The sequence below is a fragment of the Varanus komodoensis genome, unplaced genomic scaffold, assembly GCF_004798865.1.
Source record: "Varanus komodoensis strain SLA01 unplaced genomic scaffold, ASM479886v1 scaffold4, whole genome shotgun sequence".
NCBI lineage: Eukaryota > Metazoa > Chordata > Lepidosauria > Squamata > Varanidae > Varanus > Varanus komodoensis.
This window is the reverse complement of record NW_025335941.1, coordinates 35,763,628-35,789,933: the sequence shown is the minus strand read 5'-3', so window position 1 is coordinate 35,789,933 and position 26,306 is coordinate 35,763,628. Positions and strand designations below refer to the sequence as shown.

Here is a 26,306-nt window from a genome sequence, read left to right as displayed (position 1 = left end):
ATGTGACAATTCATCTCAATATTTATTCTTTTTCAGTAAAAAATACCTCTGCCCAGAATCCAAAGCATCCAAATGCTGCTAAGTAGGAAGGGTGTCGTTGTCCAAGCACAGAGAGAACTAGGCAAAAGATGAAAGGAATATCAGGATGCCAAGTGGCCTTTGTCCGATCAGACATTTCTTTCATTTCTGGCATGGCACTGTTACTTGGCCGCATATCTAGGAAAACTAAGACGTCTGGCCTAATTTGGCCATGCATAAGAGTTGCAGTGGATTGTCTTTGGGCGTAGGATAGAAGAGGGTATCTATTCCCCAGATGAGACTAAACCAGTATACAAAATTCAATGGGCTTGCCAAGGCAAGGTGAGCTGGAATGAGCTTTTAATTAGTATTTCATAGATCTCACAAAAGCAGCTAGCCTAGTAAGTTGGGTAAGTAAGGTACAGAGCACCCCTAGGCAGTGGTGGCTAGAAAGCATCGCTTTCTGTTGCCTGTAGGCTGGGCAGGCTAAAGCTAATTTTGCATTTGTAATGAGGCAACATATTTGATACTGGGGATGTTATAACTGAATTTATCACCCAGGCCTAAGCTGGACCACTATACTAGCTTTTTTAAAAGGGGGGGATCAAAAACCATTTTATTTCCTCAACCAGTTTATAATATAAAGAGATGTAAGGTTGCATGAAACATTGTGAGGAGATGATAAAGTGTATAGTTACAGCAATAAAGCAAGGTCAGTATGAACACACTTTCATCTATGTGCTTATATGCTATGAAGGGACATGGGAAGCTAAGACAATTTCCAGATCCCATAAGGCTTATTTTCTTTTCAGCAGCAAGGATGAAGAGAGGAACAAAGTTCATAGCTCACATAAGACCCATCACAAGAAACCTGTGAGGAGGTATGACAGAACTCAGGGTGGGGTGTGTGTGTGTGTGTGTGTGTGTGTGTATTTAAAGAGGTGAAGTGGCAAGACAAAGAACTAGGGCACAGATGTGTGACCACTATCATATCAAGTAAGGAACATACTTCAAGAAAGAGAAGTAAATCATGCAGATACTGTTTTTACTGTATAGATTCAAAGTCAAAACAGTGTACTTTTCTTGACTTTTTTTTAATTAGAGTGAATTGCTTTCAAGCATGCAGATATAGCAGCTTCCCTTCCATCCAAATTCACACACTGCGCTATCTAATAATAATTAACACCACAGCCATATTTATATCACCAGCAGTCCCACAGGATTAAATTTGCTTACATCCTGGGTAGCTGACTTTTTGCTGGATACAAAATACCAATACACAATAGTTGGGTGGAAGGATGCTACAGCAAAGGAGGAACTGAGGGAGACTGGACTTTTGCAGAATGGTCACTCTCTTGGAATGTGCCAAATGTAGCAGTTACTAGCCTGCAGAGAACAGCATGGGGATCAACACAGTGCCTTTCTGGCTCATATCTATCAAATATACTAAAAATTGATGCTCCTGGCATTTGAAAAGCTCTCCATCTAGAAGTATACTTAAGGCACAAACTATGTCTTATGATGAAAACATAGCTGCCACAAACCCACATCTTATATTTCCCAAGGAGACATGTGACATGTCATCATGCTTAGGGTTGTCCCACTTCACTGGTTGTGGCTTGTGGCATGTGATTCTGATCTTAATGATGCCATATCATCTATATTCTTTACATAAGATCCCCAAAGACACAGAAAGGGGCTGTTTTCAATGGAAGCCATATGTTCTTCTCCCTGTATAGAATAAAAGCTGAAATTTCTTAAGATATTGCTTAAAAATCCTTCACTCTTTCATCAGCATAAGACACATAACAAAAGTGAATAGGTAAGACAATTACTTCAGAAACAAACTGTAGAGACAGTTGCTGGTACTCTTCAGTAAAGGGATCACTCAGCTTGTTGGTGTATTTCTCTTCAGGAAGAAGAATACTGAACTCAACCATTTGTTCACGAGCTGGTTTTGTGAGCTTCTCATCATCTCTCTTGATCTCATTGTTGATCTGAGGGAAAAGAAGCAATCTCATTTAGTAACTCGAGGTATAACCTGTACATCTTTTGAACAGATTAGTTAGAATTAATTCCCACTCGCCTATATGAAGGTATTTTCAATTATCAGGCAACAGATCTGCATTGCTGACCTCTGCCAGGAGGTTGCTCGGCTTTTCCCAGGCCCAACCACAATATTTACACAATAGGGAATGATATCAGCTCTGGAAAGAGTTCACTCAACAACAACCCATTTTAGCAACAGCCCATGATGTGCTGAACAGACAATTGAACTCACCATTTATTGTTTGCCCCCTCCCTCATCCTTTCCCCTTGGTTCTTCAGCAAGACCAATGTCACCCCATCTTCACCATGACTGCATGCTGCTTTTGTGTTGTTACGGCTTTTCCCCTTTCCCCTTCTCCAGACATTGCAAAAACTGGCTTGACAGCAAGCCTTCATAATCCCATTTTGGCAGGCACTTCCAGCCCCTTCAAAATGTCCAAGAGTTACCTTGGAAGGGCTGTCCATGGTTGCAAATCATTAAAATAAAATTGCAGCCCCCTAATGTATGCTGCAATGTATGTATGTTATTTGGGCACTTGGAATGGGCTGTCAGTGGTTGGCAAATGGGGATCAATAAAGCCAGCTGTGCGGCAAGCTTTCGTGATCTCCAGAGGAGCAAAATGGAGGTGGAAAGAAAGCCACGGTGAACCAAAATTGGCAGGAGACACCCAGCCAGTGCTAGTCATCTCAAAGTGCTCTTGGGCACTTATGGGCAGTTAGTATTGATAGTAGCTCTGGCAATCTTGGCACGGGATCTTGCCATCTCTGCCAAGCAGTTTGCTTGCTGGTTCCTAGAACCTAAAATGGAGGCAGACATCCAGGTTAGGAGAACATGACCACTGTTCATAGGTACAACCACCCATCCTCATCCATTCTGAGGATGACTTATTGCCGCAAAGAAATCACCTTCTAGGAATCAGTTCAGGTTATACAACATGGCAACCTACTGTAGCATGTCACCCGTGATGGGTTTTTGTATGGTGTGAACCCAATCACTCTGTGTAGACCTCTATACATGGATGCTTCCATGGGACCTAAATTGGAGGATTCCAATTTCCCATGAAGCCCACCCATGTAGGCTTTACTCATGTAGATATCTGTGATTTCTTTGTAGTTGCCCAGGGCCAGAGGAAGTCATATTGTCTCAGAAATGGGGGTAGTCATCTGGTACTCACAAGTAACATATAGCTTATTCCCCTGACAACAGGAAGTTGTAAGACTTTTTTCTGTCTAAACATGCATAAGGTTTTACACTTATTGTATTATGATTCTTCAATAAGAAATGTGCCAAGGTTGTACTGGATCCAGAGCTGTGCTGGATCACTTTCAGCTGCTTTCTGGGCTTTTTGAATTTGTGAAGTACTGTTGAACCCCAAATAAATATAGAAAGAGCAGGATTTTCCTAAATGCCAGTCTAGAACAGCTTGTTACACATACTTCAGGATTGTCACTTTTGTCAGTGGTTCTGCCTGAAGGACTCTCAATTGAAACCACATCAGGAGGTGGAACATTGGCAGCTGCATCTAAGGAAGAAAACAAGTGTCACCGTCCTTTAATTAACTAGTTGCTTGAGTGTAGAATAGTGTTGTTGCCTCTATTTCACATCAACTAATCAATATTTGGGAGTAATATAAGTAGAATGGCCCAAAAGAATATCAAGTCAAACCCAAATTGGTTAGAAGGTTCATAAGATGTTTAAATGGTGGACACTGCAATTCAGTGAAACTACATTTTGCATATCTGTTATTTGCTTTCTGGCAATCAGACTCTGAACTGGTAGACACATGTAAGCTGCAACACACAAAAAAATTGACTTCTCCTACTACAAAGCTCCTGCCCAGAAATTTCAATCCCCATCCCTATTTTTCATATGCCTAGAGCTTCTTTGTGCAAAGTTTCATATACAAAGTAGTCCCCAAGCCCAGGTGATGCCACACAAAGGGATAGAAAGAGACTGGACATCACATAGCTCATTATTAGTTTAAAGCATCAGTCTTCACATATATTTATTAAGAATTAAATATATGAAGTAGAACAAACCTCTCAACGTGGTTGCATCACTAACTGGAGAAGATGTTGTCATTCCAAAACTGAAAAGAAAAGGCAACAACAACAAAAACAATTAAGTGTAAAAATGGGATTAAAGTTTTGATTTCTTTTTCTCAATATGATCTTGCACTTAGGCAGTGTAAGCCCTGGGGAACCTATAGCAAACCAAAGATAATTGCTTATTAAAGATGCCCTAATTTGTCATTGTTGGTCATGATTAGTTTATATTGTCCAGCTTTTTTAGTTAGACGTCCACAAGGTACAGCTCCCTCCTTGGACTTGAAGGTTAGTGTTTGTTAATCTGGGTAGGAACAAAATTGAAATAGAGAAGTGTGGCCCTATAATACTGCTCATGGGTATGATCTAGTATGACAGGGAAAGGATCTTATCAGAGTGGCAGAATGGCTACTTAACCCCAAAGTTCTTGGTGGCCTAGGTTCCAAATCCTCTGGCATGATTGTGCTGTTTGCAAATGGGCCAAAAGACAGCTGCAGCAGAATTGGCATAGTAGTCATCATGAGGGTGACTGAATAAGCACTGGAATGTATCATTGTGCATACAGTGTGGCAATACAGAAGGCTTACTTTGCTATCTAAACACCCACTTGACCTCTTTCAGGGTTGCATTCATCTATTTCAGAGCTGGGGCTCCCAGAGGTCCGCTTTGATGGATTGCCAGATATTTCAAGAATAAAATTACTTATGCTCATGCTGACTTGAACACTGCTATTGATACAGTGTCTGATCAGGTGCCTAGTTTTATTTACATCTTCTTTTATTGTGGAATCAGTTTCAACTTTGGAAGCCCGAGGAGGTGGATAAGACACTCGCATCTGGGCAACCCTGCACAGGCTATTTGGTCCTTGCCCATCATGGCTCCTTCTAGCTACACCGTGTACTGTCCACTTGGATCAGGGGACAGATGAACACATCACTGTGGGACAGTATGATCTTCACCGCCTTGAAGAATGCTGATGTGAGCACTCCTGGAAAAACCCTCCCTTCACCCACAGATTTATACTAACTGTTGCTCTGTCACGGGTGTTGCCCTTTTGCTTCTCAGGAAGGGTCCTGAAAAGAATGATGATATCTCAGGATTGCTATACTAAGCAGAAATTCAGTGAAAATATAGAAAATTGGTGGAAATCAGTAATCATGGTATGCATGTGTGTGTGCATATACAGAAAAATAAAATTATAGTTCCAATGCTCCTGAGAGAAAATTTGCTAAAAATAGAAATATGATTAAGATCGTCAATCTAGGAACCTCTGAATCCACCAATCACTATGCAAGGTGAGGTGCAGGTATACCCCTACATCATCATCACCATATATGGGGTTGTACACTCTGCCCATGAGTCAACATATGATAAAAGTGATTCCTGGTATCTTTCCATCATGCTTTTAAAGAGGCAGAAGAACATAATGAACCATACTAGGCAGAATCCAACAGGATGCTAATACCCCTGCCAATTCTTTTCCACCTTGCTTATTCCCTTTCACAAGCTAGCATTCCCTCTGATTCCATTGCACAAGCAAGATTTATTTGCATGCGTGCAAAGCCTCTCCAGGATGCTCTGGGTTTTTTGTTTGTTTGTTTTTGTTTTTTGCATTTGGCTTTGTTTTTTGTGAGTAAAATTAGGACATATTTTCATATTATGTAACTCTAAGATGCCATAATCTAAACCCATTTATTGCATGTGCTTCTTATAGCACAAGGAAAAATTGGTAAGTTTCCTTTTGTTCCATTTTTTCTAGGTAGAAAGACAGGGTACACATTAAATAAATAAAAGATTTTCTTAATGACAACCCCTTATTTTTTTTCCCTTTTCCCAACCCAAAACAAAAAAAAAAAAAAAAAAAAAAAAAAAAATCAAACAATGCCACAAGAGAAAAGCTAGTATAATATAAAAGGAAACTAGTCATGAATATATAATTTAATGAAATGGAAGGTGTCATACTTCAGGCATGCCATGACTACCATGCCTAATGACAATAATGCTAGCAAAAGTTGAAGACAGAAGAAGAAGAAGGCCAAGTATGAGATGGATGGAATCCATAAAGGAAGCCACAGCCTTGAATTGATGAGAGCTGACCAGAGCTGTCCAGGATAGGACATTTTGGAGAGCACTTATCCATGGGGCCACCATAAGTCAGAGGTGACTTGACAGCATGTAGCAACATGGTAAACTCTCAAGGACAGCTTTGAAGTGAGAGCCACAAATCTGGGACATGTTGATGTGTGAGACTGTGGGAACATGGTTAGAGACAGATCATGCAGTGTGTGTGCACACTTCTCATAAGTCCCATGCAGGTATTCAGGATGCATTTATTGAGGGCTAAGTGATGGGGTGGAGGTACACATGCAAGGCTTACCCCCAGTGTCCCAGGGTGTGTGGAGACCTCTAATGACCTCCGTGTGCTCAGTGGGGGATGAGGTTGTAACTGTGTTTGCCTGAACAGTCTTACTAGTCATCATGCACAATGATCTATAGAGAAGCTGGGCATGTGGAGATGTTGGCACAATTTGTACAATGAAACAGCTCATCATGGACTACTTAAGCCATATAGTGGGTTGTGGCAGAGGAAAGCACTCATTTTGAATATTCAAGCCACAACCGTGGCTTATCAGATCATCAGACCTGAGGGACCATGGGCTGTGCACAGCTTAAACAACCCTCACATAATCTTCCATGGGTACTATGAGCACTGTAAAGCATAGGCAGATTTCCCAGGTTCAGATAACACTACAAGTTACCACCTCAGGGTATTGCCCATTGGTGCCACAGTGAGCTGCAGCAATCAGAGTGAACCCAGTGGACTGGGCTTACATGCTAATCTTCACCCACACATTTTTAACTTGCATGTTAATATGAACTCTTTTCATATTTTACTATGAAAGGAAGTAAGTGCATTCTACCTCCCATATTATAAAGGAATTCAAAGATGAAATGCAAGTGATTCGCATTTTCTGTGTCTTCCACCCCCGCACCCCCGAGTCTCAGAAACTCCATACCTATGTTGACAGAAACTGATCTGAACCAATGGGCAACCCTGTAAACTAAATCTTGAGCTCCCATTTGAACTGGGATGCCTTTGTCTAAACCATAGTTAATCTGGTCCAAATAGAATCAGAACAAGTTTAGAGACAAGAAGCCATAGGAGTTAAGGAACAAAAAAGAACCTTTCAGTTCTACTTCACTGCTACCTATAGTTAGGAAATTCTGTATGCTCATATAGCAATTGGCTCTTAGTAGCAAATTTTGGGGAAGCTCTCCTGGCAACTAAGAACTTTTTGGCTGGGGGAGCATACAGGTTGGAAGAGGTAGATAACAGGTAACAGGTTCATGTAAACACTCGGATGTAGTAATCTTAGGTAGGATACATTATCGCGTAAACTAAATTAAACAGTACCAAACTGGAAAGATCAAGAAGTCAGATGCATCTCTTTGTTTGCCGGAAATGAAACTGACATTCTCTCCTGACACTCCTTTGCTGCTTTCCCAAAGTTTAACTGCTGCTAAAATAATTGTGGGCATTTGGCAGTAATCCCAGCTAGTCCAGTGCAGGAGCAGGATCCATGATGGAGGAAGGAAGAACAATATGTGGACTGAAAGGCACGAAGGAAGCAGCGGTCCTGCCATGGAGGGTGTGGCTGTTTGGTTCCCCCTGTCAGTCATCTTAGGTGGAGGGAACAAAACTCTCTCGCACATGATGGGATCCCAAGATTATTCTCTTGATCCAGAGTTGCATCTTCTCATGAGTAATGGCTTGCTTATGAGTGATGTGATGCAGTCAGGAAAGAGATATGGCTGAAGAGTTGCATATAAAAACAGAAAGTGAGGTTACAGGAGGACCATGATTCCTCATGATCAGAAAGGAATCTCTGGGAAGAAGGAAGTAGGTGGCAATAGCCCCATTCCTGGGCTTTAGGCTTGCCCTTCATGCCACTTTCTGACAATACATAAGCCAGTTTGAAAGGTAGCTCATGCTAAGGGCAAGTCTCACTAAAAGATCTTTTAGCATGGAATCTATCTGCCAGATTGCAGTACAAAATTTCCAAGGTGTCTTGCAAAGTATTTTTTAAACAAATAATAAATAAAAATAAAATAAAATAAAAGGTAGCATTGTTCAACAGCAATTGAGTACCTGAACCAAACCAATAAAGGCACTGAAGGGCATTGAAAAGTCATTAAAACTCCAGGAAAACAGTACTGTTTTTACCTTTTGCCAAAAAGCCCCAACATTTGGCACCACAAAAACAGATACTAGAGCAAAGGCCTCATCTCTGATGGCCATCTCACCTCACCCCCGGAAATGATACCGAAGAAACAGACAGTGCTTCTTATTCACAAATTCACAGGAAATGAGAGCTTTAGGGTTTTAAAAATTCAGATGAAAACACAACCAGATGTGTTTAGAAGCAATGTAATGTTATTACATTTAGAGTCAAAATCCTGAAAACAAATTACACAGAAAGCAGGAAACCCAATTTATCCATAAATGCAGTCGATGGTGTAACCTCAGGACAGAGTTGAACTATTTAGGCTGCAACCTCATTTACTATTGAATTGAGTAGTACTTAATTCTGAGTAGACATGTATAAGATTGAACATTAATAACCTTAGTTTTTCCCTTAAAAATTGAAATATAACACAGTTCTAAACATAAATGCCTTATTGGTTCATTAGGGATATAGGGTCACAAACTTTTTTCTTTCTTGCAGAGAGAAATGTGAAAGCCAAACCCACAACACAGATATATCCAGATACTTCTGATGATATTCAAAATGCAATATCTATTACCTTTTAGATCAAATTACTAAGCATGTGCTTCCCTTTAATGTCATTTAACTCTTGGATCAGAAATAATCTATCTACAATAGAGTTCAATATGGTGGAATGCAAAAATATTTCATCCTCAGTAATGCCCATGCAACCTAATTCCTTCAGTGAGAAAAATATGTCAAGAAGTTTCCTATTGGAACTTACACATAAAAGGATACATAATAATACTATAGTATCTATTGCCTACCTGCATAAATGATGCTCTGGACCAGCATGGCTGGGTATTAAGCAAAATATTAATGTATACACATATCTGTATAAGCAGATTTTTTTAAAAATGGAGAAAGATGCATATAGAAATAAGTAACAGTAAAAACAGAAGACTTCAGTTGCCTAGGCCTATATAACAGTACTGGGCAAAATCCAAGTCTCAGTTCAATATAGAAGACATACTGAAAACCTGAAGGAAATTTTCATGGGTTTTTAAAAAGAAATTTCCAGTCTATAAGGCAAAAACAACAACATTTAATTCCTCCTCTTCCATGCTTCCAATGTGGTGAAAGAGAAGTATAATGATCAAATATTTCAGTTTTCAAAAATATTCAGCACTAGGAATTAATGGTACCCAAATCTGGTTTAGAATGAAATCTCTGTAAAAGTAATAACAAAAACAACAACAGGAAAGAATATCTGCTAGTGTCACTGGTAGTGACAGATCCCTGTTACCTCATTATGGGTCTAATCACCCAGATAAATCCATAGCTTGGATTTGCGTGATGATTTATTCTGCTTTAGAAACCAGCCATAGTCAGACTGATCTGTTCTTGGGCAGGGGGGTTTTCAGCCCTCGGCATGTTTTTGACAGAAATCTATCTAGTTCTGACTGAAGCTGCCCCTTCACACCTCCAATAACAGCTTTGGGAGCTGGGTGGTTGATAATCAGAATTCAGGGTATAGGGTATATAATCAGTTAAAAGAAACCTCTCTCCTTTTACCATGATCCCAATCCTGATAGCCTCTTGCTGCTATTTCTATTTAAAGTAAAGCAAATAAGTATGCAAGTCCAATGCTTCTAATTTATAGCCATTGCAATGTATTATGCTTTGTTCAGTAAATACTGTAGCATAGTTGATGATTTTAGTTTTGTGATGGGCCAAGAAGTGCTGGTTTCCACACTGGTTCTGATCCAACTAAAGGAAAGCTTCAGTCCCGCACCTGGGAGTAAGCCCCACTGAACTCAGTGGAACCAGCTCCCAGTAAACACACGTGGTATGATTGTGTTGGCTGTTGTGATCTCAGTAAGACTTCTGGGTGAACAACATTAAATGGATTGGGGTCACTTAGTTGTATTTTGGGAAGCTGTAACTGGGCTTGTTTAAAACTATGACACAGAAACAATTCATACATGACTTTATTTTTTAGAAAGGCATGAATATGTCTAGATTGTTTCCGGATTTGGATGAGGGAAGCAGTTCTCAGCAGCTCCTCGCATGAAAGAAGAAATGTCAGTTTGATTGATGCCATGTACACATTGCAAAATAAAAGAGGCACCAGAGGCACCAAAGTCTGGTCCTGAAGTTCCTTGCCAGGACAGGACCAGCTAGCATTCCATCTGAAGAGCTTGTGCTGGCTTGCAAAGACATTTTTGTTTAGACAATCTTTGGCCCATAAGATGTTGCACTAGCTTTCATTGCATTGTTTCTTTTGATTTCATTGATGTTTTACCTGCTTTGTTTTAATGTGTTTTATTGCTATTTTTTCTCATATTGTATTTATTTTTGTTTTTCAAACATTAATTCAGTTTCACTTTATACAAAAGGAACACAGTTGGAAAAACAAACCTCAGTCACATAAAAGACAGTAAGTATCACTATACTTGCTTACTCAATTTTTAGTAAATATATGGTATTCATAACTCATTCTGTTGTGTGTCCATTTTTTTCTTTCTACAGGTGATAACAACCCTTGAACCCCCCCACCCCATGCTGCTGGTTTGAAGGTCCCTGAGCTGCATGGGAAATAAAAGGAAATGAAATGTCTATAAAGGGTTAAACCATTCTGGATGGCCATAACCCTGCGAGCTTAGAGGACTACAGCCATCCTGTGCAGGATAGAAGGAATGTGGAAGCAACAGTCGCTCTTCCTTCCAATTGCAAAACACTAAGAGGCTGTGTTGCGCTTTGGAGCATGAAGAAAGGAGGCTGAGATGCTGACAGGAGACTTGCATCCTGGTAGTTCTTGTATCCTCCCTTCCTTGCCTCCTCAAACACCCACTGAACCTGCCTCCAAGCTCACTCTTGGAACCTCAGAGAATCTGCCTTTCCACACTGCCTGAGAGGAAGAGAAGGTGCTGGAGCACTTTTCCAACCTTATAACTGGATCTCTGAAAATCCCATGGCCATCTTTGTCCAGCAGCCATAGGAATGCACAGTAAATGCATCACATGTTGCCATTCCTCTGATCTATTTGCTTTGCTGTGTCACTCTTTCTGCAAGAGTTCCCTTCCCCACTCTTAACCATCCAGCTATAGTGTGCTTTGATGGATCACCTGTGCTCTTATTGACATCAGCTGTCTTGAGCGCCATTTGGTATAAAAGAGCAATACAAATTTAACAAACAAATACATAACTGTGAAAATTTGAGAAGAAACTCTATTTGCCACATAGCTGCATTGTTATCGCCAACTGGTATCTGATAAAACTTTTTAAAAAACTGCCAAAGAATTTATTTCTGCATCTAGCTCATTAACTAATTAAATTGAAATGATAACATGTAAAAAATGTAGTTCCTGTCCCCAGCCCTTCTTTCAGGATTAGAATTCATTTTCTTAAGTTTACAGTGAATCATATTTATATAAGCATCTATGCCCTACATTCAATCCAATGAGTTTACAAAGTGTCTTACAGCCAGAGGAAACAATAAGAGAATGCAGAGTTTCTCTGATCCAGTTCTTAGAGATTGGACAGACTTTCCATGGGATTCATTCCTTAGGTCAGCATCAAGCATATTTTACAGCAAAATTTTGAATAACTAAAGTGGACAATATGAAATATGAGATGGATTGACTCCATAAAGGAAGGCACAGCCTTAAATTAATCAGACTTGAGCAGGACTGTCAAGGGCAGGACATTTTGGAGGTTTGCCATTAGTCAAAGATGACTTGACATTACATAGCAACAACAACTACAATGGACAACATTGTGTTAAAAAATTGCAAGGCAGGAGAAATTTATTGCAAAGTTGAGATGTGTCCCACCAAACTACCATCTGATGAGGGTTTTACTCCCCATGCCACAAACCTAAAACGCGAACATTGAAACTACAAGGGCTCAAGATTCTGCTCAGATGAATGGAAAAAATAAGAATGAGGGGCATGTGGAGAAGGTGTACTGAAAACCTGATGTTCTTGCTTGCTCCACCAGTAGGCTTTAATCATAGCTAACAAGTAAAATATAAAATATCATAACATCTTAACACATACAGTATAACCATTTCAATAAGTTGTGAGTATGTCACTTCCCTCTTTCCCTCTCCTCTCAATCTCAAATCAAGACCTTAGAAGCACAGGTTTTATTGAAACTTGTCTGATTGCAAAACAGTATATATCAAAGAAGTCATCCACCAGAGTGATGAATGAGCATCTTCCCATGTAGAGAGTTGAATCCAAATGGCAAAATCCCCTCCTTCTGACTCCGCTTTCAGGATGGCTTTTGCGGCTTGAGGGCTAGATAGCAGGAATGTTGGAAGTTCTGTAACACGCTTCGCCTGCTGCTGCCTGATCTGGTCAAGGACCGAGTCTTGCATCCACTACCTCACTCACCCTGAAAACCATTTGAAAGCAAATATGCTCTGCCTGAGAAATTTCACTGGGTAACCCTGAATCATTGAACTCCTGCACCCACTTTTACTCCTCCATCTCCTCCTCAGAATCAGACTTATCAATCTGCACTATCTGTAATGAATGAGAAATGGGCTTTCTTTCTACAAGAAGCACCCAAAGCCTGCCCAAAAAATCATCAAAAAGCACCTGCACTTGCCTATTATCCACACAAAGACCAGAACAAAGTCAATACTCAGTTCTGCATGACCAAGTTCTGCATGACCCTTCTGATATAACAAGGGGACAGGTCTCTGCTCCAAGGAGCTTACTATTAGAAATTCAATACTGGAGAGAAACAAAAGAAGGGAAAGGTGGACTGGACCTTCTGAGGGAAGAAATTCCATACTGAATGTGAAAGCTCTGCAGAAAAATCCCTCACAGAGTTTAGTGCAGCTACTCAGAAAACCTTAAATGAAGAGGGTGATGGCAAATAATAAGGGCATATCCTAATACCAGAACTTTGAGGGTGGCTATGTGATCTCCTTTCTAGAGCATCCTTTATTCAAAGGACAGTCCAATACAGGCCTGGTTTAAATAGAAAGAATCATAAATTGGGCCCTGAAGTTCCATATCAATAGTGATCACTAGAACAGTGGACTGGGATTATTTCAAAATTTACACACACACACACACACACATTAGTATATAGAAATTCTGTACTAATCTTTGTTTCTTTTTTTGCATAAGTAATCACTCTAAGACCATTTTGAGGCATGATACCAGACTCCAAATGTCAACATTCTTGATCTCATAATTAAAAGCAAATGTTAAATCAAGATTACATAATGTATGCTTCCCATTTCCCACAATAGTCCACAGGGCCCTCTTTGAATTCCTGGTTGTTATTTTTACAGGTACATTTTTGCTTTCATTGTGGCAGATATATTTCAATGCTTCAGAACAAGGTTTATGATGTGGTATACAGTATCGAATAGATTGCTAATTATTCCTTCAAGTTTTGGTTTAATGTATAATAATCCTGGGTACCAGTCTTTTGAATTGCACATGCTAAGACATAAGCATAAAAACAAATTCAATATGGTTTAAAGTCTTGATTTCGTATAACTACATTAAGTCTTTCTATATTAACAAAAGAGGACTTATACTGGAATAAACTTTCTTCCTACAATTACATAACTGTCAGTAAAACCGAGCTATTCCTGGAAATAAGTTATGTAACAAGAAGAAAACTCCTGCTTTTGCTGTCAACTCTGAAACTATCCAGCACATAATAATTACCTGAATTCACCTATGCCCCACTATTTTCTTGAGTGTAGGTAAGAATATTTGAGGTGTGGGGGACATCTAGTCACAGCTGCCCTTTTACAACACTGCGTCAGTCTTTTAACTTTTCTTGATACTAGGAAAAAATAAGGCTTGTCAACTTTTTATTGCTTAATAGTGCAATCCTATCTGTGTTTAGACAGGAAAATGTCCTACAACACCCAGCACTCCTTAGCTGGCATGGCTCAGTGAGGGATGCTGGGAATTGTAGGGCTTTTTTCCTATCTAAATATGCATAGGATCCTACCCTTAACAACTGAATCTACATGCCCTTCAGAGGTTGAACCCCTCTCTGTGCTCTAGAAGTAACATCTCTGAATGCTAGATAATAGCTGAGCAAAATTTACCAGTGATGGTACCCCCATTGCTCACACACAAGTAATAATATTACATCAGTTTGGAAAGTGGTGGCAAGGGAACTTCTGGATTTAAAAATGGTGACTACCAGAAGCTATACCAAGAAAACAGGCAGGAGCAGACAGAAACACACCAGGAATAGTATTTAGCAGATCTTTAACCCACAAATTTTAGGTGAAATTTATCACAAGAAAACGTTTAGCCCAGCTCTGCATGCATACACAAAGACACAAAATGCTAGTCAACCACTTCTTTTCCATTCTTCTCTCTCCCATTATTACCTCTAGAGATAATAAATTCCTGCAGAGCTCATTTGTCTCTATTCCATGACAAGTGGAATTACATGTATTTAAGGAAACTGTTACAGTCTCTTTAGTAACACACTCTGCTTTAGAAGCTCCTGCAAGACAGGCTATTACAGGATGAATTCATACAGCAGAGAAAAAGAATGCATGCAGTACTGCTTGATGTGAGAACAGGAGCATTGCAACTACAGAAGCGTGTTCCCACTCTCAGTATTTTTAAACAGTGTGGTATTCAAGTCTACACCCCTATGAAAATTTGCATTTTCAGAGACTTGTGGCTGTTGCATATATGGAAATGCAGGTCCTGCCAGTCATACAACACAACTACCAGGCCGTGTGAATGAGCTGCAATCACAGTTTATACTGATAGGAAAGCAGCTGTGGAAGTAGGAACAAGCAACTACACTGAAGTTAAGGCTACATAAGGCTACTTCAGACATATTTTTTATTATTCCCTAGCTGCTTTTTGAAAAGGAACAGCTTTTCCTGTCATGTTAAATAGAAAGCAGCATAATTCCTTGACATCTAAATACAGTCTCAGCTCCCTAGTTACCATGCCAGTTCATTGCTCCTTGGAATCTCAGGATTTGGAAAGAGCCCCTGGACTCCCTCTCATTCTCTCAAAATGAGCACATGTTGAAATGTCAGCCTTGCAGACATGATCCAAGCTCCCAGTGCCTGAGTATACATGTCCTAGTTCTTCAGACACTATCCAAATGCCCTTGCAAATAATGTGAAATTCTTTGTGGCACATGAGGAGCTAGCTTCCCCTGGCTGATGCTGTTGTTTGCTGGATGGGGCTCCTTTCCTCAGAGAAACCTTCATCTTTATCAAGAGGAGATAAGCTAACCTGAGACCTGATTGATGGAGGTCACCTACCTCTTGGGTTTGACTCTCAGCAGGCCTTTATCTGATGGCCTGAAGCAGGTTGGTAATGCCTGTGCAACAATGATTCCAAAGGGGATGACGCCAAATGGCATTGCCCCTTCATGGAGGAAGCAAAGACCACTCCCTCTTAGCAAATTTGTTTGTTGATTTTTTAGAATACTGGTAGGAAGAATCTCCCCTTTTATAGAACCTGAACATGGGCTGGTGGGGGGAGGTATATGGGGCCAAGTGTGGGGACCTGGTGGGGTCAATCAGTATAGTGATCACTAGAGTGGTATGACCTCCAATGCCATATTGGGTGCTTCTTTTAAATGCCAGTTTAACCATGCTGACTTGGATGAGACTAATTATTTAGATCCATTTCAGTTTGGTTCATGCCAGATTTTGGTCTCCCTGTGTGATGACTAGAAGAGAGGGAAAGGAACAAGATGATGATGACCAGAAGAGAGAGAAAGAAATATGACACGGTAAATTCTCTTGGATTTCTTGGCAAGTTTTGATACCATCCATGCTATCCTTTCAGAGTGACTGCTGGGGTTGGGGAAGCCCACCTTTCAGTGATTCTTCTCTTACTTGTATGGCCCCCTCCAGAAACTGACACTTGGGAAATAACACCTAGACTCCAGTATCAGGTTCCACAGTTTTGTCCCCATACTATTTTGTATCTAAAAGAAATTGATGAGTAGAGTCATTCAGAATATCAGAGCATGCTGTCATCATTGTACTGGTGACCTACAGCTCTACCCCTTCTTTTCATTTTCATCAGGTGAAAATACAGGCCGTATATGTGCTAAACTGGTGCTTGGTTGTGGCAAATGAACAGGATAAGCCATCATTATCACTTTGCCAGGTGTTCTCCATGGTATGGAGTGCCTTCTGCCAGACTATGCTAATGACCCAGCCATGCCCCTATCCAGACAAAGTTAGCCTGGTCCCGGCAATCTAGTTTCGACAATCTCAAAATTATTTTACAGCAATACAAGCTGCATGAGGCTTCCCTTGAAGATGAGTCAGATACAGCATGTGCAAAATGGGGCAACCAAATCAATTCTGCCACACTTGCACGGGCTGCCTATGCCCTTCCAAGCCCAATTCAAAGTGCTGGCTTTAAACTGTACAATTTAGTTGACACAACAGTTGCAATAGTTGACACAATACGTCTCCCAGCTGTAATCTTCCTACACACTATGATCAACTTCTCCAAGTGATGATTCTAAAGAAAGCTTGGAAGTGGTAACAAGGGAGCAGGATTTCTCAGTGGTGTTCCCTCAACTGAGGAATGACTTCCACACTGAGGCCCATCTGACACCAACTTTGTCATTGTTTCAGTGCCAGGTTAAGCCAGTCTTCTCACTGAAGCATTTCAATGTCTAAATTTAGTTATTGGCTTGGTGGAAGTAGCCATACCTGGTATTCAAAGAAGTTTTTCTAACTGTTATCATGTCTGAAAAAATTGTGCATTACAGAACATTGTAATGTTTTTATTGTATCATGGTCCAGTTTAAGAACTGTTATAAAAGGACCACAGAGCTTCAGCTATTGAGTGGCACAGAAGGTAAATATATGAATAAATAAAAGTGTCCAGCTTTAAACAAGCAGTTGCTTGGGTTACTCTTTGTTTTAGTTAGATGTTTGAGGTCAATACTTTAAAATACACTAGAAAAAGGCAGGTTATATAAACCAATCCAGAGCTGAACCATGTGCTGTAGAAATGTGCATTCAAAATGATGAATACTAGTTTTATGGCTTGTTATGGATTAAATAACCTACCACAAGCTGTGGAATGTCATCCAAACCCAATCTCTCTGTCACATACCTCAGCTAGGTGGGCCACTGTATTCTGTACAAACTGAAACTTCTAGACAAGGATCATGAGTTAGCCTAATGTAGAACATGTCTATCATGATACAAGAATGGATGCAGCTCTTTCATATGTACTAAATGGCCCATATCTTGTATTCCCTGGTCATTTCTACCCTCAGAGTTATAGAAAGTTGGAAAGTTGTGGGTGTCTGGCCTGTGACACAGCTTCAGTTTCTCTAAAGGTAAGAAAAACATCTATTGATGATACTGAGGGCTATGAAAGCTAAATGAATGTTTACATCCTCCCAATGAAGATTATGCAGTAATTCTCCTGGCCTCAGAAAGATGGAAAAAGTTAGGGAGGGAGATAAAAGAAGCCAAACATATAACTAGGAATAACCAGTCTGTCAAACTTACTTTGGGCTTTTTTCCCAGTGCAAGGAAAAACAAAAGGAGAAATGCCAAATGGAAGCTCATACTGTTTATGGACAGGGTTTTACTTCAGGTTCTTCCTCATCTCTGAAAAGCACAACTTACTAACACTTCTCTGCTACTACAGTTTATAAAGCAGTGGGCTGAATAGCTGAAGTAAATATAGGGCCACAAGGAGGTGACCAGGGACAGAACATGAGAGTCTAAGGGATCAGAATGGTTACCATCATATGGTCAACGGTGGGATTTTAAGGAGGGGGGAATGGGGAAAAGCATGAAAGTTGAAGAGAATCAAGATAATGGATATAAATAGAGGGGGATATACATAGAGTGAGGCTATCATTTTACTAAAGCATAAAGAAGAAAGCCACAATGCATTACAAGAAAAGAAAAAGTAAGGAGATACCAAGAATGAACTGAAATGATGCAGAAGAATGAAAACAGTATTGGTTGCATCTAGCCAAAATATTAAGCCAGGCTTCAGGGGGATCACGGCTTAATGTGAATGAACCATGTGTGGATGCACATACTTTGTTCACCCCACTTGGCTCCACCCTTTGCTGTGAGCTGCTAAACAAACCAAGGTGGTTAATTTAGTGTGCCATCCAAATCTGGGATCCTGGCTTTTGCTGAACTTCAGAAGCCAAGAGTACAATAGGCCAGATTATTTGTTTACAAGCAAGTCAGAACCTGGGTTCGGACAACATGCTAAGGAAATTGACCTGCCTGCATGCACTAGCACAAAGTTTATTTGTAATAATCCTGAAAACAGGATTCTCATTCTTTGCATTCTATATGCCTTAACATAGGAAGCTTTGAGGAGAGAAATGTCATCATCAGAGGACAGTTATAGAAGCAGTAACCAAAAAACCTTGCACTGAGCAAAAGAGAAAAGTCATGTGCCTATGGGCATTCCAGAGACAACAGTGGCTAAGAGGCTAAAGAAAGGTGGACTGCTCAATAAACAGGATGAAATAGAGTGTGAGCATGATGGGGCTTGGGAATCAAGTGGACAGGGCCATCTTTGATAAGTGTGTACATTGCCAAAAGTCACCAAGAAATGGAGGGAAGATGTGTATAATGACTCAGGAAACCGGTAAGTGCTATTGCAGTAGTGTGAAAATACTGTAAATCAGACCTGAATAAAACATCAGAGTGCACACTGCTGCTACCAGAAGGAGGGAAAAGGTTCTGCTATGTCCAGTCTTATTCTGAAATGGAGTGAAAGAATTGCTTTAGGCAACATATTCTAGAAGGCAACATACTTTTCATTCATTTATTTATATATTAGATTTATGTCTCACTTTTTTCTTTTTAAACAACTCAAAGCAGCTTACATCATCCTCTTCCGCCTCTCAATCTTATCCCCACAACAACAACCCTATGAGGTAGGTTGGGCTAAGAGTCTGTGACTGGCCCAAAGTCACCCAGTTGGCTCCCTGGCTGAGCTGGGAATAGAACTGAGACTGCCTGAGTCCTAGTCTTAACCACTACACCACACTGGCTCTCTCACTTCCAGTCTTTACCTGCATTGTATAAAGGGAGAATAGGATAAAAAATACTCTGTCAAAACACAATATAGCCATTTACAAGGCAGAAAAAGACACAGCTATAGGGCACATAGGGAATTTGGAATCCAAACCCTTAAAAACTCTGGAGCATTTAAATTAAAGACGTTTCTAGATGAGGCTTTCATTGTGAAACTGCCCTACCTCAAGGGTGGAATGTTACATGAGGTCCAAACAAAGATCTGTTTGTAACTTTCCTGCCTTTTCCCACCACTTCTGCCTTTTTCCTACCAGATAAAAAGGCAAGCTAAGGAGGAAAAGAGGAAATAGGTGGAGAACATGTTTTGATTGGTACCACAAGGAGCCATCAGTCTGGAACTACCTTCAGTTTTATCTTGTGGAATGCTTCTTTATCACTCTTCAAACTGGGACAGTCAAAATACTGAATCTGAAACTACTTATGCTTATATGAAAAGGGTATAACTGCCATCAAATATTAGTGCTAATGTATAAAAGGAGAAAGAATCAAGCTCAGTCATACAGGAAATATGCCTAAAAATGAACCCAATGTCCTTCCCAATGCCCACAACATTTTGCTTTACAAATAACTTATTTAGTGTGATGTGGAAGAAGTATGTGGGAGGAGAAACTTGAGATGAATTACTTCCCCTGCAGCTTTTCTGAAACCAAAGTATTCACTAAGAAGAGAGGGGGAAAGCATTTCATCCAAGTGTGGAAAAGAATGAGGCCTTTTGTTTTAAAACACTGTTTTTAGTTTAACATGTTTTAAATGCTTTTGTGGTTATGCAGTCATTTTATAAGAACACTTGTATTTTGTTTTTAAAGATTCGTTTATGTTATCTTTCAAGCGAGTGCAGATGCAAACCTACTGGCAGGAGCTCTTCGTAGTGGTGATGACCAATGGCTGCCTTGCAACTGGATCTGTTATGCCAGGGGTGAACTGTGTGTGTTTCTCCAGATGTTCGACTGCAACTCCTGCAGTTCCAGGCAGTGGATCCAACCACCCCAGCCTTATGCTCCGGATAAGGTGCACAAGTAGCTCTTTGCAAGGATTCAAAATACCTCAGCCTGGCTCAGTAAGATTTGTATATGTTATTCTGAGTAGTGGCTCCCTCTGCCGTTTCACAAAATCCCCTTAGTTTTGAGATCCTTTTGACATGTGGGAAGGGTGGCTGTCACTCAAGAAGCATGTTGATCAATGCCGCTTGAGTGCATGGAATTAGTTGCACAGTCCCTTGATTGCTCAGTTAAAGTCTTCCTTCTCACAGAATGCTTAGATTAATGGCTTTAGACTTCAAATTTGTTGAGAAATTATTATAAGGCCTAAACAAACTGGCCTCTTTCCATTCACATTTTATATGTTCATCAATGCTTTTTTCCCCTTGGTATTCTAACTGACACATACATTTTTATGTGGAAGAAGGCCACATTCAAGAAGGCAAAAATATATTGACCATTCATGCCAAAGTACACTGGGCCATATGCCTGCTTTGAGTTTCACATATAAGATCTCGTCTGTCTAAGTCTCTGGTGTCAATTTTGGTTGCTTATGAAACATAAGCTGATATTATACTGAACACCACCTGTAGTGGGAAAGGGAATAGGCTATGAAGATTAAAAGCAATAAAAGTGACTTACCCACAGGACCAGTCGCTACAGGAACTGACAAGAAATCAGAATAAAAGAAAGAGATAAGTGATTAAAACATTGTTTCATATCTCTCACAATGTGTTGCAATGTGCAGAGCAATGCAAATACTCACCCGCCCATTGCTTCTTTAGTATAGGCCAGTTTCTAGAAAGATGGAAAACCGCATTTCAGGCAAGAACATGCATTTTGCATTTTTTTAAAACTTGTAGCTTATACTATACAAATCTCATTATTTTCTAGTGCAGGAGAGCCTACAGGAAGAAAGCCTGGTGCACAGGTATACAGCCATACCTGTCTGGGGAAACAAGAGACATTGATTCCTTGATTATCAATGGATAACAGATTAGATAACCCATTGGATAGTCAAGTCATCACATTGCTCAGGCGTGGTGGTTGGGGTATTTGAATGGGCACCTAAAAGGTCTGGCTTCTAGTCCCCACTCAGCTGTGAAGCTCACTGGGTGACTTTGGGTCAGTCACTCACTCTCAGCCCATCCTACTTCACAGGGTTGTTAGGAGGATAAAATGGAGCTATATAGACCACCAGGGGTTGCTTGCTTAATTAAAACTGTTTGCTTGCTTAAAACTATGAAAATAAACACCATCTGTTCTACAATGTGGGTCTCCTTTTTGAAACATCTTTTGCCTTTGTCCTTGCCTTTATTTGGGCTGCCTTCTGTGGAAGAATCAATATGCTTTGAGTGCAGAATGTGGAATGTAAACCATATTCGGAAAAAGAGAGGATCTGATTTTGGAAAACAGCTGTTCTAAATGGTGATATTGAAAAAGGCAATACCCATTTGTTAAGATAGGCAAGGGGTTTTTTCCCAAATCCACCCCGCTTCCCATGTTGGTGGGCAGCAGGGGCTGCAACGGTACGCAGGCACATGCAGTGCAGGGTGGAGGCAGGCAGCAGGAATGCTGGCTGGAGAGCGCCACTGAGCCAAGCGAAGCCATGTGTGCAACTGCAGCTCACATTTACAATTCAGATAAATGTCACTTGTGCCTGAAATAAGAGCATTTTAGAGAGCTGTTAAATTCCAAGTCTGGAAGACACATCTAGGTAGCTGCATTTCACTGTATTCCAACATGCTTCTTTGACAATGCATTAGTATATAATTTTGAGGGTTCAAAAATGTTTTTCACATTAACTTTTTTGTTTGACCAGCAGGAAATTCTAAACAATTCCACTGAACTGAATAAAGTTTAGTTTCAGGTGCCAGGCAGTCAATTCTGCTCAGTTTATTTGTATATGTAATGTCATGGCTCCATTTTTTAAAGTGTGTGTGTGGGGGGGGGGGGGTCACAAGTTATTTGGGAGCCTAAGGATAACAAGAACAGGTGTGAACCCACTGACAAGTGTACCCTTATATCCTCTGGGGCTTAGCCTTAAGTCATCAAGGGGGTGGAAAAATCAGACATTATTTCATTTTGCTTTCTTTACCTGCCCCAAGCATTCAAAATGGAGCAGGCAATCAATCTAAATTGAAACACACACACTGACAATAAGAAATCAGTAACCCTGCTTCAGTGAATTTTGATGACATGGCAGGCAAGCAGCCAATTTAATTAGGTAAATTGGTCAATATGTGCGTGAAGGCATAGTTCTTTGGAATCAAGCCATATATGTATAATATGGGACTAATAATAAATAGTATCAATAATGCTGCAACTTTAAAGGAAAACATATGCAGGTTTGTTTGTTGCCAAATCCAAGCTGTTTTGTAAGCCGACTTGAGACGTTTAGTGAAATGTTTTATTAAATTTATTAAATGCATAACGGAGACCGGGGCGGGAGAGGGGGGGAATGTTGCCCTCTCCCAACTATGCCCGCCCGGGTATCTGGTTCAGCACTGTTCGCGCCCAGAGGGGAGGGGAGGGGGGGTCGCTTTGGTTTACCGAGCCTCCATCTCCCTCACAGGACTTCCGGTCCCCTCGAGGCCGGGGCTGGAGTGCCTCTACTTGGTGTTGGGCGACCGAGACAGATTGGGGATTCTGTTGGTGTACCGTGCACCCTTCTGCCCAACAGTCTCCCTGCCTGAGCTGACGGAGATCGTCTCAGACCTGGTGTTGAGGACCCCCAGGATGTTGGTCCTGGGGGACTTCAATCTCCATGCCGAGACTGATCTGACCGGGGCGGCTCAGGACTTCATGGTCTCCATGGCGGCCATGGGGCTGTCTCAACATGTCATCGGCCCGACCCATGAACGTGGACACACCCTGGACCTGGTTTTCTCGACGGGACAGGAAGAGGGTGGTCTGAGGGTGAGGAATTTATGTCTGACTCCCCTGTCATGGTCAGATCACTTCCTGGTGAGGTTTGTGCTCGAGAGTGACTTCTCCCTCTGTAAGGGTGCAGACCCGATTGTGTGGGTCCGCCCCCGGAGCCGGATGGATCCGGAAGGATTCCTGAAGGCCCTGGGGGAGTTTCCGGCTGACAAGACGGGTGCTCCTGTCGAGGCTCTGGTCGAACTGTGGAATGGGGAGATGACCAGGGCTGTAGACACGATCGCTCCTAAGCGCCCTCTCCCACCGGGCAGAGCCCGCTCTTCCCCTTGGTATACCCCTGAATTGAGGGCGATGAAGCAGGTTGGGAGACGGCTAGAGCGTAGGTGGAGGAAATCACGTGATGAATCTGACCGAACACACTTGAGAGCCCACTATCGGGCCTATGCTGTGGCAGTGAGGGCGGCGAAAAAGAGATATTTTTCCGCTTCCATTGCCCCCTCACAATGCCGTCCAGTGGAGCTTTTTCGAGTGGTGCATGGCCTGGTTTGTCCAGGTCCGAAAGAAGACCTGATTCCACCCTCAAAGGCCCGCTGTGACGACTTTGCCAGGCATTTCAGGGAGAAAATCGCTCAGATTCGTCACGAGCTGGATTCCACTATTGATACAGAGGCTTTAAGGGAGACGCCAATGCCGCCGTCTGGTCCAGAATTATTGGATGAATTTCAGTTACTGCGGCCCGATGATGTGGACAAGGTGCTTGGACGAGTACGTCCCACCACTTGCTTATTGGACCCTTGCCCATCTTGATTAATAAATAATTCCAAGCATGGGATTGGGACCTGGATTTTGGAAGTGATTAACGCCTCTCTGAGGGAGGGTCGGGTGCCTGCCCCTTTAAAGGAGGCGGTAGTCCGACCGGTCCTGAAGAAGGCATCACTGGATCCAGAGATGGCCACTAATTATAGACCAGTGGCCAACATCCCGTTTCTGGGCAAGGTGTTAGAGCAAGTGGTGGCGGGACAACTCCAAGCACTCTTGGATGAAACTGATTATCTGGACCCATTTCAGTCCGGCTTCAGACCCGGGTACGGTACTGAATCTGCCTTGGTCGCCCTGTACGATGACCTGTGCAGGGAGAAAGACAGGGGGAGTGCGTCCCTGTTGGTTCTCCTGGACCTCTCAGCGGCTTTTGATACCATCGACCATGGTATCCTTCTGGACAGGCTTGCGGGATTGGGGGTTGGAGGCACTGCTTTGCAGTGGTTCTGCTCCTATCTCGATGGCCGGTTCCAGAAGGTGGTGCTGGGGGACTATGGCTCTGCGCCATGGCAGCTATGCCATGGAGTGCCGCAGGGGTCCATTCTGTCCCCATTGCTGTTCAACATCTACATGAAACCGCTGGGAGAGGTAATCAGGAGGTGTGGGCTGTGGAACCATCAGTACGCTGATGACACCCAGCTCTACCTCTCGTTTTCCACCAATCCAGGTGAGGCAGTGGCTGTACTGAACCGGTGCCTGGCCGAGGTAATGGGCTGGATGAGGGCCAATAAACTGAAGCTCAATCCAGACAAGACGGAGGTCCTGTTGGTTGGTGGTTCTGGCTTTGGAGAGGGTGAACTGAACCTTGTTCTGAATGGGGTTGCACTCCCTCTTAGGGACAAGGTTCGCAGCTTGGGAGTGCTCCTCGACCCAGAGCTTTCACTAGAAGCTCAGGTGACCGCAGTGGCGAGGAGCGCTTTCCTCCAGCTTCGGCTGATCCACCAGCTGCACCCCTATCTGGAGTATGACTGCCTTGCGACAGTGACACATGCATTGGTGACTTCCCGTCTCGACTTCTGTAACGCGCTCTACGTGGGGCTACCCTTGAAGACGGTCCGGATACTTCAACTGGTTCAAAACAGAGCTGCCAGGCTGCTGACGGGGACTGGGCGTTGTGTTCACATGACTCCAGTTCTCCATCAGCTTCACTGGCTCCCCATTGAAGTCCAGGCCCAATTCAAGGTGTTGGTGATGACCTATAAAGCCCTAAATGGCTTGGGTCCTGGTTACCTGAAGGAGCGCTTGCATCCATATATGCCCAGCCGCCCCTTGAGATCGGCGGGGGAGGCTCTTCTCCGGGAACCCTCCATGAAAGAAATTAGGAGGGTGGGTACACGGAGGAGGGCTTTATCTGCGGTGGCGCCTAAGTTATGGAACGCGCTCCCCAGAGAGGTCCGCCTGGCGCCGTCGTTATTTGTTTTTCGGTGCCAGGCGAAGACCTTTTTATTCAAGCGGCATTTTAACTGTTAACATTATTGGTTTTATCTGGCCAGGGCGGCTTATTTTATACTGTGTTGCTGTATTTTAATTTTATATTTATATTTTAATTTATATAATAATTATTTTAATTTATTGATGTGAGCCGCCCCGAGGCTTCGGCGAATGGGGCGGCATAAAAATGTTTTAATAAATAAATAAATAAATAAATAAATAGTCTCCATGCCAATAAAAATATCCTGTGCTAAGCAATATGAAGGAAACAAGCTATAATACTTTTTTTAGTTGTCAGTCCTTCATTTCAGAGGGCAGTTTTATCAAGTTGTATTCAGTTTCCTAGTGACAGATTTTATTTTCCTGGGCTCCAAGATCACTGGAGATGGGGACTGCAGCCAAGAAATTAAAAGACGCTTGCTCCTGGGGAGGAAAGCTATGGCAAATCTAGATAGCATACTACAAAGCAGAGACATCACCCTGCCAACAAAAGTGCGTATAGTCAAGGCTATGGTTTTCCCAGTTGCAATGTATGGCTGTGAAAGTTGGTCCATAAGGAAGGCTGAGCGCCAAAGAATTGAGGCCTTCAAATTGTGGTGCTGGAGGAGACTCCTGTGAGTCCCTGGGACCGCAAGGTGATCAAACCGGTCAGTCCTAGAGGAGACCAACCCTGACTGCTCTTTAGAAGGCCAGATACTGAAGATGAAACTCAAATACTTTGGCCACCTAATGAGAAGGAAGGACTCCCTGGAGAAGAGCCTAATGCTGGGAACAATAGATGGCAAAAGAAGAAGGGGA

General features: G+C 41.9%; 1 protein-coding gene across 1 annotated transcript in view; it reads right to left on the bottom strand.

Moving 5' to 3' along the window:
• Positions 1 to 26,306, bottom strand: part of IMPG2 (interphotoreceptor matrix proteoglycan 2) — a 60,139-nt gene that overhangs the window by 14,618 nt on the left and 19,215 nt on the right. The window contains exons 4-8 of the mRNA XM_044442470.1: positions 21,142 to 21,173; positions 21,018 to 21,041; positions 4,108 to 4,157; positions 3,505 to 3,590; positions 1,854 to 2,015 (exon numbers count right to left, since the gene is read on the bottom strand). Of these exons, the coding sequence (XP_044298405.1) occupies positions 1,854 to 2,015; positions 3,505 to 3,590; positions 4,108 to 4,157; positions 21,018 to 21,041; positions 21,142 to 21,173 (354 nt within the window). The remainder of the gene's footprint in view (positions 1 to 1,853; positions 2,016 to 3,504; positions 3,591 to 4,107; positions 4,158 to 21,017; positions 21,042 to 21,141; positions 21,174 to 26,306) is intronic.